Consider the following 12665-nt stretch of genomic DNA (forward strand, 5'->3'; position numbering starts at 1 on the left):
CCCGTCTCTTTAACCTTGCTGAAGGACGCAGCAGTATTTATTGACGTATGTAAATAAATGGAGAAGGCGGGGCCTGGGAAAAAAACAGGAACCAGAATCAGTTTCTCATTGCAGGGTGAATGCCTGAAGTTCCGGTGGAAGGGAAAAGAGACGTGGCGAAATTGGCGAATATTTCTGTCCTCCAAGCACATCTCCCAGTTATAGTGAAGGGACCCAAGGCATCAGAAAGGGTGAAGCTGCTAAATCATATTTAGAGGAAACTTAAGTGTGAACTACATTTTTTTATATTATTACGTACTCCTAAATGGGGGATTACGGATTTGCTTTGCAATCGGCTAGTAGCAATAATAATCAAACGGGATTTCTGCAGGCAAAATACCAAAGCAGCCAAGCTATTACTAGTAATGATGCGATTAATAATAATTCGTCTTTGTTTTTTCCTGTTTCAGCTGCGCAAACCATGCAGGATGATTTACTGATGGACAAAAGCAAAGCCCAGCCGCAACAGCAGCAGTCAACACCTCTCCAGGATCCGAACGCGGAACCCCCCTCCACACAGATAACTGAATCCCCGAAATCAGAGGACAGTCCGGTGACTATTACTACTGCAGTTCCAGCCCCAAATAGCAAAGAGAAAATGCAAATGGAGTCGCCGATTTTGCCTGGCTTGAGCTTTCACCAGCCCCAGCAAGAGCCACCGGGGACCTCTGTATCACCTTCTTTCGGTAGCACTTGGTCGACTGGGACCACGAACACAGTGGACGATAGCTTTTTTCAAGGCATACCCCCAGTCAGTGGAACAATGCTATTTCAGAATTTCCCTCATCACGTTAATCCAGTGTTTGGGGGTACCTTTTCACCCCAGATCGGTTTGGCTCAGACTCAGCAGCAGCACCACCAACAGCAACAACAAGCACAGCAACAGCGAAGGTCGCCCGTCAGCCCCAGTCAGGCACCCTTCGCCCAGAGAAATGCTTATAGTCATCAGCCCATCATGACTAGTAAACCTTCTTCATCAACTGCCTCTTCATCTTCTTGGAATAACCACCAAAATGCTGCTTGGAGCACCCCTGCCAATCCTTGGAGTGGGCTGCAAGCTGGCAGGGACCCACGAAGGGCAGTGGGGGTGGGAGTGGGGGTTGGGATGCCGTCTCCTCTGAACCCCATTTCACCACTGAAAAAAACTGTCTCCAGTAACGTAATTGCTCCGCCGAAGTTCCTCAGGGCTGCTCCCCTTCCCCCAAAACCCTGGATGGAAGACAATCCCTTCAGGACAGATAACGGCAACAACCTGCTGCCTTTTCAGGTAAAACCAGAGGAATGGGTGGGTGGTTGTGTGAGTTATGTCCCTGGAATTATTAGTGTATATGTAGTTAGCGCACTAGTGGAAGTAAGGCAGTAGACGTGTTTTGACTTTTGGTGTTACTATTTTTAAAGGAAATTCTTGTTTCGATATGCGTGCGTATTAAGTGAAATGTTTACAACCGATCCAAAGTGCATGTAGTTTGAACGTATGGTGCCAGAACATCTCAAGACAGCACACTTCTTCAGAGACATATTTGAAGAACATGAAACATAATGGAACGGGGAATAACCATCAGTTGTCTCATGTCTTAGCAGATGTTATTTGTGCTGCAAAGTATTAAACATGACGTGATATTCAGGAATTTGAAGACAGGTGTGCAAGTGTGATTTGGAGTTTTAGAAACGTTTAATATTTTCTGTTTTTAATTTTTGAGTATAATTTGTTTTCTACATTTTGTGACTTGAGCTTGTGTTTTGAGTCATGCTCCATAACAGGTAAGAAATTATGCAGAATAGCTATTATGCAATACCAGCAGCACATACCACTTGCTATTACAAAACAAGTTTTCTCTCTTATTTCTGATTTGTTTCAAGGGAGAGTTGGGTAGCTTTACTCTTAAATGTACATTTGTGTTCATATTTAATTTTATAGTAACTATAATCCATCCATTTTTAACTGAAGGATTTATGTGCTTATTTAAAGATAAACCAGAAGCCTTGTTTGCTTGAAAATATGGAGCTTTTAGCTAGTGCAGTGGTTTATAGGTGTGTGATGATGTTTATTCTTCTGTAGAAATGCAGTGTGGTAAACATATTTTGCAAAACCATATTAAGAACACTTAAAAAATGGCATTGTGAGATATTCGTAGCATAACAATTTTAGCTGCCGTATAAATATTTGGATCATCTGTTAACATTTCCGGGTGCTCTGTTGTGAAACTTGGTCCTGAATCTTGTCAGGTCTTTGTCAAGTGTCCATATTTGAAATTTATAATAATGCAAATGATAATATATTCTTTCGTGTTATTATAAAACTAAAACCAAGAGTGTTCCTGACATGCTTTGCAGTGGAAGGGGAATTTAATTCCTTTGCACAGGTTTTTCCTCTATTATTTAACTTAAACATTCCTTCATTTTATGTAGTAAAAGTACTGGGTTATTTGTGCTATTGGAGGTATTTTTAAATATGGATAAGACTTGTTATTTGCAGAAAGTTGTAGCTGTGAAAGTACTAAATCCAGGGAAGTACATTTGAAACTGTTGACTTCTGTAGTGCAGTTTGTGAAGTCTCCATTGAAAATTTTCTGTAATTAACACACTTTTGTGTATCTTTTCCGTAGTGTAATAGTTGTGATAATAAAATGTTGTTTTGCAATATTTGCTTTTTGAAGTTAAACATTTTTAATTAAGTATTGAAATTGCTGTATTACTCATCATATTTCAAGTCAGATTGGCACCAAATACATATTATAATGACTTTTTAGCAAGCAAGGAGGGTTACCAGTTGCATTAAAGAGCACCTGACCTTTTGTTTTTCCAATTCCCTAATCAAAAAGACCTGCAAAACTGAGTGAGGGACATTGGCATTTGAGCTTTTTTTTCTCCACCCCCCCCAGTCCTGAATTTATACTACTTTAGGTTATTAAAATTAAAATAAATATGATGTGTATTTATCTAGAGCAGCTGCTCTATTTCTGTCTCCATCCATGTGTATTTATTATAGATGTACTGTGTTAGACTGTAATGTAGATCTTGCCTTTTCCCTAAAGGAGTAGATTTTCATAATGAAGTAAACTCTCAGTTAACCGGAACTTAAGCAACCAGAAAAAAATTGAAGGAATACAGTACAGTAAGAACAATTCAGTTTTTCATGTGTTGCATTTTGTTTTCTCCTCACAGAAATATTCCTTATGTTTTTCGAGTCTGAGTTTTAAAAGGGAAGATGCAAATAAATTCCCTGTCTCCCCAACCTGAGAACAAGTTAAATCGCTAAAATGTCAACACTAGCTCCATACTCGGTCAGCTTGCATCAAAGTGCACATTCTCTGTCCAATCTCTTTTATACACACACACACGGTTTCTTTAGCTTTCATAGATGCATTCACTCATTCTTTCTCTCTGTCTGATTTCTCACATACAGTTGCTTCTGCTTTCACATGCATTCTCTCTCTTTCTATTCAATTCCAGTCCACTCAGCATGCCACTGAAAACTGTTCTGTGTGCCACGCTTTCTAGCGGAAATATAAGTTTAAAATATTATTATTCCAGCCAGGTTTTTAATTATTGTATTTCAATATTAAAATCAAATCTACCAATCCCCATGGGTGCCGGTTAAGTGAGAGTTTACTGTATGACATTTTTGTTTCTTGCATACAGTAATGTGTAATTATAACCTCATTTCAGTGTTTCTTACAGTTGTGATACAAGTAAACAGTGGTGCAAAGGAATTTGTTGCCCTCCAAACCAGGTTTCTTGATTAACAAGAATTGTCTAGCTCCAAACAGATTTAAAGCATATTCTGTTCTGTTTTATTAGAGGCTTCTTGACATCTACAGGTCCTTTTTAATCAGAATTTAAACGTTGCAGAAAAGTATGCAGATTTTGTACAGAGGTACATATCTGTATTAATTTCAAGGATGTCTGGATACTGCTGTCTACAACACGAGAATTATTGTTTGTTTTTTTTTTTTCTTTTCTAAATTCTATTATTATTTTTCTGTGACTGAAAGTATATTATTGAGTATTCCACATTCATCTGTTCAGCTCTGTCCTTGCTTTTGTACTTGTGTCTGTATAGTAATTGTATAGTATTTTGTTTGTTCTGTTTGTTTAACTGTGGAGCTTTTCTCCCCGGGCCTCCACTGAAAATGGGCTTCTAACCCAGTGGACTTTCCCGGTCAATAAATAATACAATTAGGATTCCCAACCACCTAAGTTAGGACTGCATTTAGTACTTAAGATGTTAAGTCTTATTTTTTTGTGGGGGTGATTTTTTTTCCCCTTTCTCGTGGGCTTTTTCTCCAAATTGTAATTAATTTCTTTTGTCGTATGAGAGTAATTTTTAAATGTAAGTTGCATGTTCATGCTAATTCTGCAGCCTTGGCCTTACTTTGCTAAGTATGACATGCACCTCCCATTCAAGGGCCTTTGAATACTGGGTAAAGCCTTTGCTACCCCCTACCATAGTTTTTAGGCAGAGTCCATCTGATGGAAATTGCAGTGCAGCTAATAGTCCAGATATTGGATCACATTGAATGGCGCTCCTCTATCCCTTAAGTCTAAACAATAAATTACCTGATCTTGAGTCAGTCCTGCATTTTGAAAATATTTGGAAAGTAGCTTTAATGTAAAGGGAGCACTTCCTGTATACCTGTATTTTGCACTTTCACATATTCAGACCTGATGGCAACTGTGGTGTAGTCTGCATATTACTTCCAGACCGATCTGTAGGGACCCACAGATTGAACTATAGATCACTGTATATTTATTGATTTAACAACTGTTTCCTGAAAACTTTCTTTGTCCCTTGATGACCATTTAATTTTCCTCATTGTTCTAAATGATTATATTGGGTTACTTTTCTCTTCAATAAACGTGCAGCTATCACTTCCAATATAGGATGTACCAGAACATTTCTAGACTTCATAAACAAAAACTCCTTTGAGCAGTTAGTAAAAAAATCATACTAGAAGATGCTGTATTCTTGACCTGATTCAAATATGACCACCTGTTACACTCCTCCACTGGTATCTCCTTCCCCAGACCTGTGCCCTTCTACTTTAAACTCACAAAGGCCCTTACAGTAAACTCCACTTAATGACTGGCATACTGCAGTGTTGATGTCCATCCATAATGGTGACCTTACAAATGACTCAGCCTGTAATTATCACTTTTTATAAGCCACACTTGCAAAGATATGATATGTATTATAATTGTCCTCATAAACTACAGTATCAAGAATATTAATAGACTTAAACCCCAGCAGATTATCCTTGTGAAGGGTAGATACTATCTACTGAGTCTGGTACTTTTCTTCAAAAAAAAGTTTATAGACTTGTGTAAGCAGTGGCCATACACAATGTGTGTTTTGACCTTGCCAAGGCCTGCAACACCATTCCCAAACTGCCATTATACAGAAGTTAAATGATGTAGTAAGATGGATTGCACACTGGCTTAAAGACAGAACCCACATAGTGCGAGTTAATGTATACCTCCTAGGAAAGTATGAAAGTGACCTGCGGTGTCTGTCAAAGCTCAGTGCTGGGACATCTTTTTGGCTTTTGTTTCAGATCTTCAAGCAGAGAGTCTAGATCTCCAGCTGGCAAAGTTTGCAGGTGACTGTAAATAGGAGTTGTTAAATGTCACCATCTGATGTCAAACTCTCCAGAATAAACTTCTGTAATAAAACTGTAGTGTTTGGTTGGGCCCCATTTTGTAGTACACCAAAAGTGTAGTAGTGTCATCAGTTTTGGTAGACAACCCTCCATACTGTATAGAAAACATACCACTACAAAATGGGAACATAGTTGGGAATCTGGGTTGAAGATTCCTCTGTCTTGACCTTCATGAGACCACAGTTGTCAAGGAATCCTTTTATTGAGCCCAGGTAATTGACAAAGGCATATCATCAAGGTTTTAAGTGGCAAGTGCACCCTTTTACTTGGCATTCATCACGCTAGTTGTCAAGTGTAGTGCCTTGTTAGGGCTCCTCAGTGTCCTAATGTGTAAAAAAAAAAAAAAGTGGCCTAAAGTCCTTAAGCTATCAAGATAGGCTAGAAGTTCTATATTTTTATTCATTGTCTTGTAGACTGTTTGAGGTGAGATCTGTCTAGCTTATCATGCAGTTTAGAGATCTGGTAGTCCTGGAGCTGTTTCTCTCCAAATTCAGTATCTCCACCAACCAGCAAAGAACTAAGACATCATAACCCAGTGCCCTCCAAGCTTCTGGAATAAAGTTGTTAAACAGTACGGCTCGCTATCATCTTTAAATGCATCTTAGATGACTCTGATGGATTTTTCCTAAATTTATTCCAGGAAATATGACTTCAAGCTGAATACAAAAAAAAATGCATCATCATCACCCCCTTTGGGGAGAGTGACAACCCCACAAAATTATCACATTAATAACAACGTCCTAAGCGCGTAATTAGTCGTGAGGGATTTGGGCACCCAGATTGATAGCAACCTGACTTTTGACCACTATGCTGCTTCCACTGTACAGAAAACTTTCTGCATGGCCCACCTCATAAGTAAAGGCATCTCATCTAGGGACAAGGTCATAACATCGCTTTATTCTTCCCTTATAAGGCCCATTATTGAGTACAATGCCCCATTCGGCATGTACCTCACAAAGCACATGCAGCAGCTAGAGAGACTACAGAGGCTCCTCACCAGGAGAATCCAGGGCCTCAAACGTCTGCTGTAAAAGCCCTATTCCTCTACTCAGTTTCATACAGACTCCTCAGAGGTGACCTCTGTCTGGCATACAAGGCGATCTCGGACCCTGCCTTGATGGGACTGCTGCATATCCGCAAGTTAAACTCCATTCGAGTAACCCACACATGTAGCCTCAACCTGGTCTGTGACATTAATAGGACTTGTTGGCGGGACAGATGCATCCCAGAGACTCCCCCCATCTGTGGAATAGACTCCCTCTCCACGTCAAGCAAAGTACCTTAACTGGATGGGAAATATAAAATACATCCCTGGAATTCCACCAGTGTCCCTACTGGACAGGGGCATCGGGTGCTGATTTGTTTAAACATGGGCTAAACTCTTGGCTAAGCTTATTAAGGACCACCGGGCCAACAGCCTAGTAACTTCCTATGATTGACTGGTATGGTGGTCCTTGAGAAAGGAGGTGCAGCCTAAGGGACAGTGCTAGCAAAGTATAAGTGGTTATAAAACTCAATAGCCTTAAACTGTTTATGATTATGATGGAACTACCCTTCATAAATCATTTCTCAAGTTATATAATTTTTGGTGATACTGTAATTAATGCATGTAATTTTATCAAAAATGCTTAATAGTTTAGGAACCACATAGGCTGGCTGATGTAAACCGGAACCCATTTTAGCCATGTAAGATTATGCAAAGTTCTAGATGTAAGCCTGCACTAAAATGTTTCTAGAGTTAAAGTAGCAACAGCAGCTTGTATTTTTTTTTACATTATAACATGAATAGGAGTAAGAAAAACTTACATTTGTTGTGTTTAGATTTGAGGGAGTAGCGTTTCCAACAGCTTAAGAAAAAATATTAAAAGCACATGGTAATATTGCAGTTTGTAAGTAACTCTGCTGCTGTTATACTGAGCTTTACTTGTTTTACAAACAAATGTTCTTAGGCTGTGATATCTTAATGGTAGAGCTTTCTCTGAAATGAGGTTGAATGATATGTGCAGGTGTGAAACAAGACAGACATGGCACAGTTCCTCCTCCCCATGTGTTTTCCCATTACTTACTTTTTGAAGATTCCACTTCTTTTATAGATTACATATTTCATCTTGTTTTACATAGTATTCCAAGCAAAGCACTGAATATTCATAAAGCTGGTTCCCATAATTTAGAAAATGGGCATCCTAACTCTGTGCACATTCTGCATTAAAGATATTTTTGGTGTTTTGCTTGCTTGCTTACTTCTCTTCGGTTGTTGCTCCCTCTCCGTAAGTCCAACACAAAATAAGCAAAACACTGATACACCACTCGCCTAGATAGTAGCACAGGAAGTCAGCTGCATAGATCGAATTAGTCCAGTAAAAAGTTTTATTTTAAATAACACAACAGAGAGTTAATTCTGATGAAGCTCGTGTACAACGAGTGAAAGCGCTTAACTCTCTGTTGTGTTATTTAAAATAAAACTGTTTACTGGACTAATTCGATCTATGCAGCTGACTTCCTGTGCTACTATCTAGGCGAGTGGTGTATCAGTGTTTTGCTTATTTTGTGTTGGACCCTCTCCGTAAGGAAAACTTTTATCTGCAAAATCAATTTTTCAGTCACTTGAGATAAGGGATACTTTACAATTAACTGCTGTCTGGTCCTGAGATAGTAGGAGAAGTAAGTTGTTGATAATAACCATGAGTGAAGACCACAATATAAGAGTAGTCGTATCCTTGCTGTAGAGTTGAGTAATATAAAATGGAGATGGGATGTTTTGTTAGGAGTAGAATAGCTGAAATAATAAAGGTGGGTAAATGTTATGCTGAAAGGTACAGCTTGGCTTGCCATATAGCCTAGGAAGCTCAGAAGGCAGTATTTCTTGGTATAAATTCAGGGCATCAGTGCTGCATCTTGGGGCATTTCTTTTTGGAGCTTTTAATGAGAGTTTTCAGCTTGTCAGGGTCTACGGCTACAGTCACTAAAACCATTTAAACATTTGGGGTTACTTTTCCTCCTGCCCTGGGTTGACTTAAAACTGGTTTTCCCCGATTACTGATTGCTCTGATCAGGGATTGTGGCCCAGCCCACATTATTTACTAGAGATAGAGGATGTCAACAAAGAGGAATTGCAACATTTAGAAGGGTGTCTGCTATCCTTTATTGTATGAAGGTTCTTTAGCTGCTAATTATAGACAAGCTTTCTCCTACCTGTTGTGTGACATGACCGCATAAATATATGCATTTAACAGATGAGAGGGTGGAAGACCCTTTTTGGTGGGCAGTGCATTGACTGGCACGGCATGAGCCTCTCCTCTTCAGCAAGATTTATTTTTGTGGAAAGAAAGAAAAAAGCATGTTAAATACCTCCATAGTTTTCTTTGAGATGAAGGAGGTGGGGCTGTGTATCCCATTTGCATGGTAGCAGTTTTGTAATGACTTTCGGACTGGGGAGTAAAGAATTGTTTGGAGGTTGGAAAACTGAGCTCCTACAGGGAACGCTGGAAGTTCTAATTCCCCAGTGTAACATTTGTTACAGAGCTGGGGTGAAGGACCTTTCCCAGAGTGCAGACTTGCATCTGTTGTGACGTCCCCACTCTGGGCTAGTAATCAAGGAGCCTGAATCCTCACCACTGGTGTTGGAGAGGGACATTTACTTGGAACAAAAATTGATACACCTGGTATTTCCAGATGCAGCTCTCTGCATCAAGCACGATTTCCTTGAGAGCACGCAGGGAACATGCTCAGTCCAGGGTCTGAATTTCTGTATTTGTCTACCTTCACGTCCCCTGCAAGACTCTCTACTGGCACATACAGTTAAAGTTGAGACCTCAGCCGAGTGTCCAAGCCATGTTCTCCAGCACCCTTGCTGTGAAGTCAGTGCTTCGTATCCCTGCTGCAAACAGCTGACACACAAACTCTTGACTTACACACACACACACACACACACACACCTGGGAAAGGCTGACACAGATTTACTAGCTATAATCTCTTCTGGCCAGACTAGAGGTACTTAACACTACCACCAGACACTCCAAAGCTAGCTACTCTAAGGCTGTTGCAAGGATGTCCAATTATACTGAGTGAAATTTAATATTAATACAAATAGTAGTATGACCAACAGCAAGGCTTTCCGAAGTGGCCATAGCTGTCACCAAATGTATACAAGTACTCTTGGAGATTAAAATACTCTCTCTAAAAGACCAGCCACAATGAAAAGCTCAAATATATGTAATAATAAATAAGAAAACAACATGAAAATACTATTAAACACCAGAGTTTCATTCACATGAGATATTAAAATAACACAGGCAAATAGATTCACATAGATACAGAAAAACGGTACTTCATAATGAGGGTGGCCTAATGGTTAAGGTGTTTGCCTTACAAACACAAAGTGCAGGGTTTGAGTCTCACAAGGGATAATTGGTTAGGCTTAAAATGTTTTGCAAGGGCAGTTAGCCTAGTACTAATCTATGAACCTATATTAACTTATCTCACTATATTTTCCTGACTGCATAATTACTATTTCTTTGTCACTTACTAGAGCAAGGCAAGATGAAGTAGATATGGGTCCTTCCTTGTCAGGTTCCAAGAACAGGATGCCATGGGACTTCAGTTTCACCTAGTATTAAAATATAATTTTTAGTGATAGATTACAGAATGACATCATACATCTGGTCATCTGACGTCTGGTTCCCATGCTACCCCCTATTGCTAGAAACTGCCAGGGATTAGCACATGTGTTACTAATAAACACACACAGCTTGCTAAGATCTGATGCAGCTTCTGGAAGTCCTAAAATAATTTCATACTTCTACCCTTCCAGAGTAGCAATTGGTTTACTGCTAAAGACAACACACAAGGCTTCCTAGTGCTTATTTTCCCAGACATTTAGTCTCTGGCTGCTATCAGAACTGTAAGATAAAATCTTTATGGCCTAAACTCCCACACTCCAAAATCTACTACACTCTTACTCCAGCAGTAGAACTTGCCACTCCAGCAATGTTCCTGTGCCAATCCTGGTTAGTTCCTAACCACAAACCTTCGTATTCTCATCTCTAATAACTCTACTACTAAGTTACAAGTATCTCTAATTATAACTCTGGAGATTTAGTTAAACCTCATCCTTTCATGCTACCATACTTTCAAAATGTATTCACAGTCACATGAATTTTGCTGAGTTACCTATCTGTGTATGTACAGTGTTACCTTAGACTGAGTGTAATTGTGTTATCATCTTTATATAGCTTAAATTGAATGTACCTGGAATCTTCAATACTAGTTTATAATATGTATTTATTTGTATTTTACTTTATTTAGTTCTGTTTAGTGGAGCTTTTCTCCTCGGGCCTCTGCTGAAAAAGGACGTGTCCAGTCGGACTTTCCCAGTAAACAGATGTAAAAAATAAATTAAGTAATTTAATTTCTTACTATTTTTCAAAGTCAGGTGGGTTCAAATTAATGTCTTCTTCTCTTCCACTACCCGCTGTTACAGTATATATTTAAAAAGTTGTAATAGTGCATGTACATTTCTTTCTCTGTCCAGCAAGATAACACTGACACATTTTTAACACAAACAACTTTACAAATACATTTTCAACACAAGCATCTGTACAAATCAGTTTGACATTCAAATAACATGTAATTATTTACTAAATCCCAGCTAGCTGTGCTGGCATATGCTACACATCTGCTGCCCTAGTTCTCCTGGCATAGCTGGCAAGCAATACCTCCACATTGATGCTATGTTACTGATTCTAATTGGAAGTAGGACAGAGCATAACTGGTATTGGAAATGTATCTTGTAATTAAGACTGGTGAAAGCGGAAGTGTTAAAATGAGCACTTAAAATCTGGAATTTAGTTTCTAGATTAAAGGATTGTTTTTTTCCCTCCTCTTATTAGCTTTACATTGCATTGAAACCCATCCATTGTGCTAGGTCATTCTAATTAAGCTGTTAAAGTAGTAGGAGATAGGAGAGCCTTACTGGCAGTCACATGGTATTTAGTGAAGGGGCATAAAGGTGTCATGAGTATGAAGGTGGCCACTTTCCTAAAGAGAGTGGCACAGTGGTACAGCAGTTAGCATTGCTTCCTCACAACACTGGTCTTTTATTTCAGTTTTTTACTGTAATGTCTTCTTCGTACGATTTACATATTATTCTGTCTGCATTAGCTGTTACTGGAGTCTCTGGTTTCCCCGCTTACTGAAGACATGATAGTAATGAACTTGCAATCCTCCAAATAACTGCTAGGTGTGTGTGTGTGTGTGTGTGTGTGTGTGTGTGTGTGTGTGTGTGTGTGTGTGTGTGTGTGTGTGTGTGGTCCTCTGTATAGGCATTCTGTCCACTATTTAAGTATGTTTCTTGTTCTGATGGACTGTAGCTTACCTTTGACCCTAAGTAAGGTAGTGCACATGCTCAGTTTTTATTTGCACATATGCATCACAACACGAAGAGCTGAATGAATAATGTCTAAAAGAAGTGAAGGTGAGTAATAAAGTAGTAAAAGCCATTCTGCAGCAGTTGGTGATGCTTTTGTTTTTTTTGGGCCTGCTTTATGTGGATTAGTGTAACTTTAGCTACGTATGATGAGTGCTTGGATGACCAGTCAAAGAGTGAAATTACCATGTATCCGAATCTCTTGATGACCTTTATGCCAACCTTCCCTTAGCTTGCTGTTCTGGTTGGTAAAGCTGAAGGAAGTGGATGAGCTCAGAGATCATGCATGTAGTAGTCTTTTGGATATGTTTCTGTAATAGATGATAGTGACTTGGGGTGTGGGGTTTTGCCTGTGAGAGAATATTATGTTTATGTGCTTTCACTCTTGAGTAACCAGTAATATTCCTTTTAATTCTTGTATGTATGCACTCTTCTCCCTTCTTCCCATTGAAATAGCTTTAGACTTGTATCAGATAATAGCTGACACTTAAATATGGCCTTCCACTGGGTCTCATTGGAGTCTAGTCCCCCAATTTATTGTC

General features: G+C 39.2%; 1 protein-coding gene across 1 annotated transcript in view; it reads left to right on the forward strand.

Annotated features, from left to right (window-relative positions):
- The first annotated feature begins 236 nt into the window (after positions 1–236).
- The window catches only part of CPEB3 (cytoplasmic polyadenylation element binding protein 3), a 1212550-nt gene continuing 1200121 nt past the window's right edge, over positions 237–12665 (forward strand). The window contains exon 1 of the mRNA XM_044056700.1: positions 237–1306. Within this exon, the coding sequence (XP_043912635.1) occupies positions 305–1306 (1002 nt within the window). The 5' untranslated portion in view covers positions 237–304. The remainder of the gene's footprint in view (positions 1307–12665) is intronic.

This window comes from Protopterus annectens, chromosome 14.part0 (assembly GCF_019279795.1).
Source record: "Protopterus annectens isolate FY-2018-M chromosome 14.part0, PAN1.0, whole genome shotgun sequence".
NCBI classification, from domain to species: Eukaryota; Metazoa; Chordata; order Ceratodontiformes; family Protopteridae; genus Protopterus; species Protopterus annectens.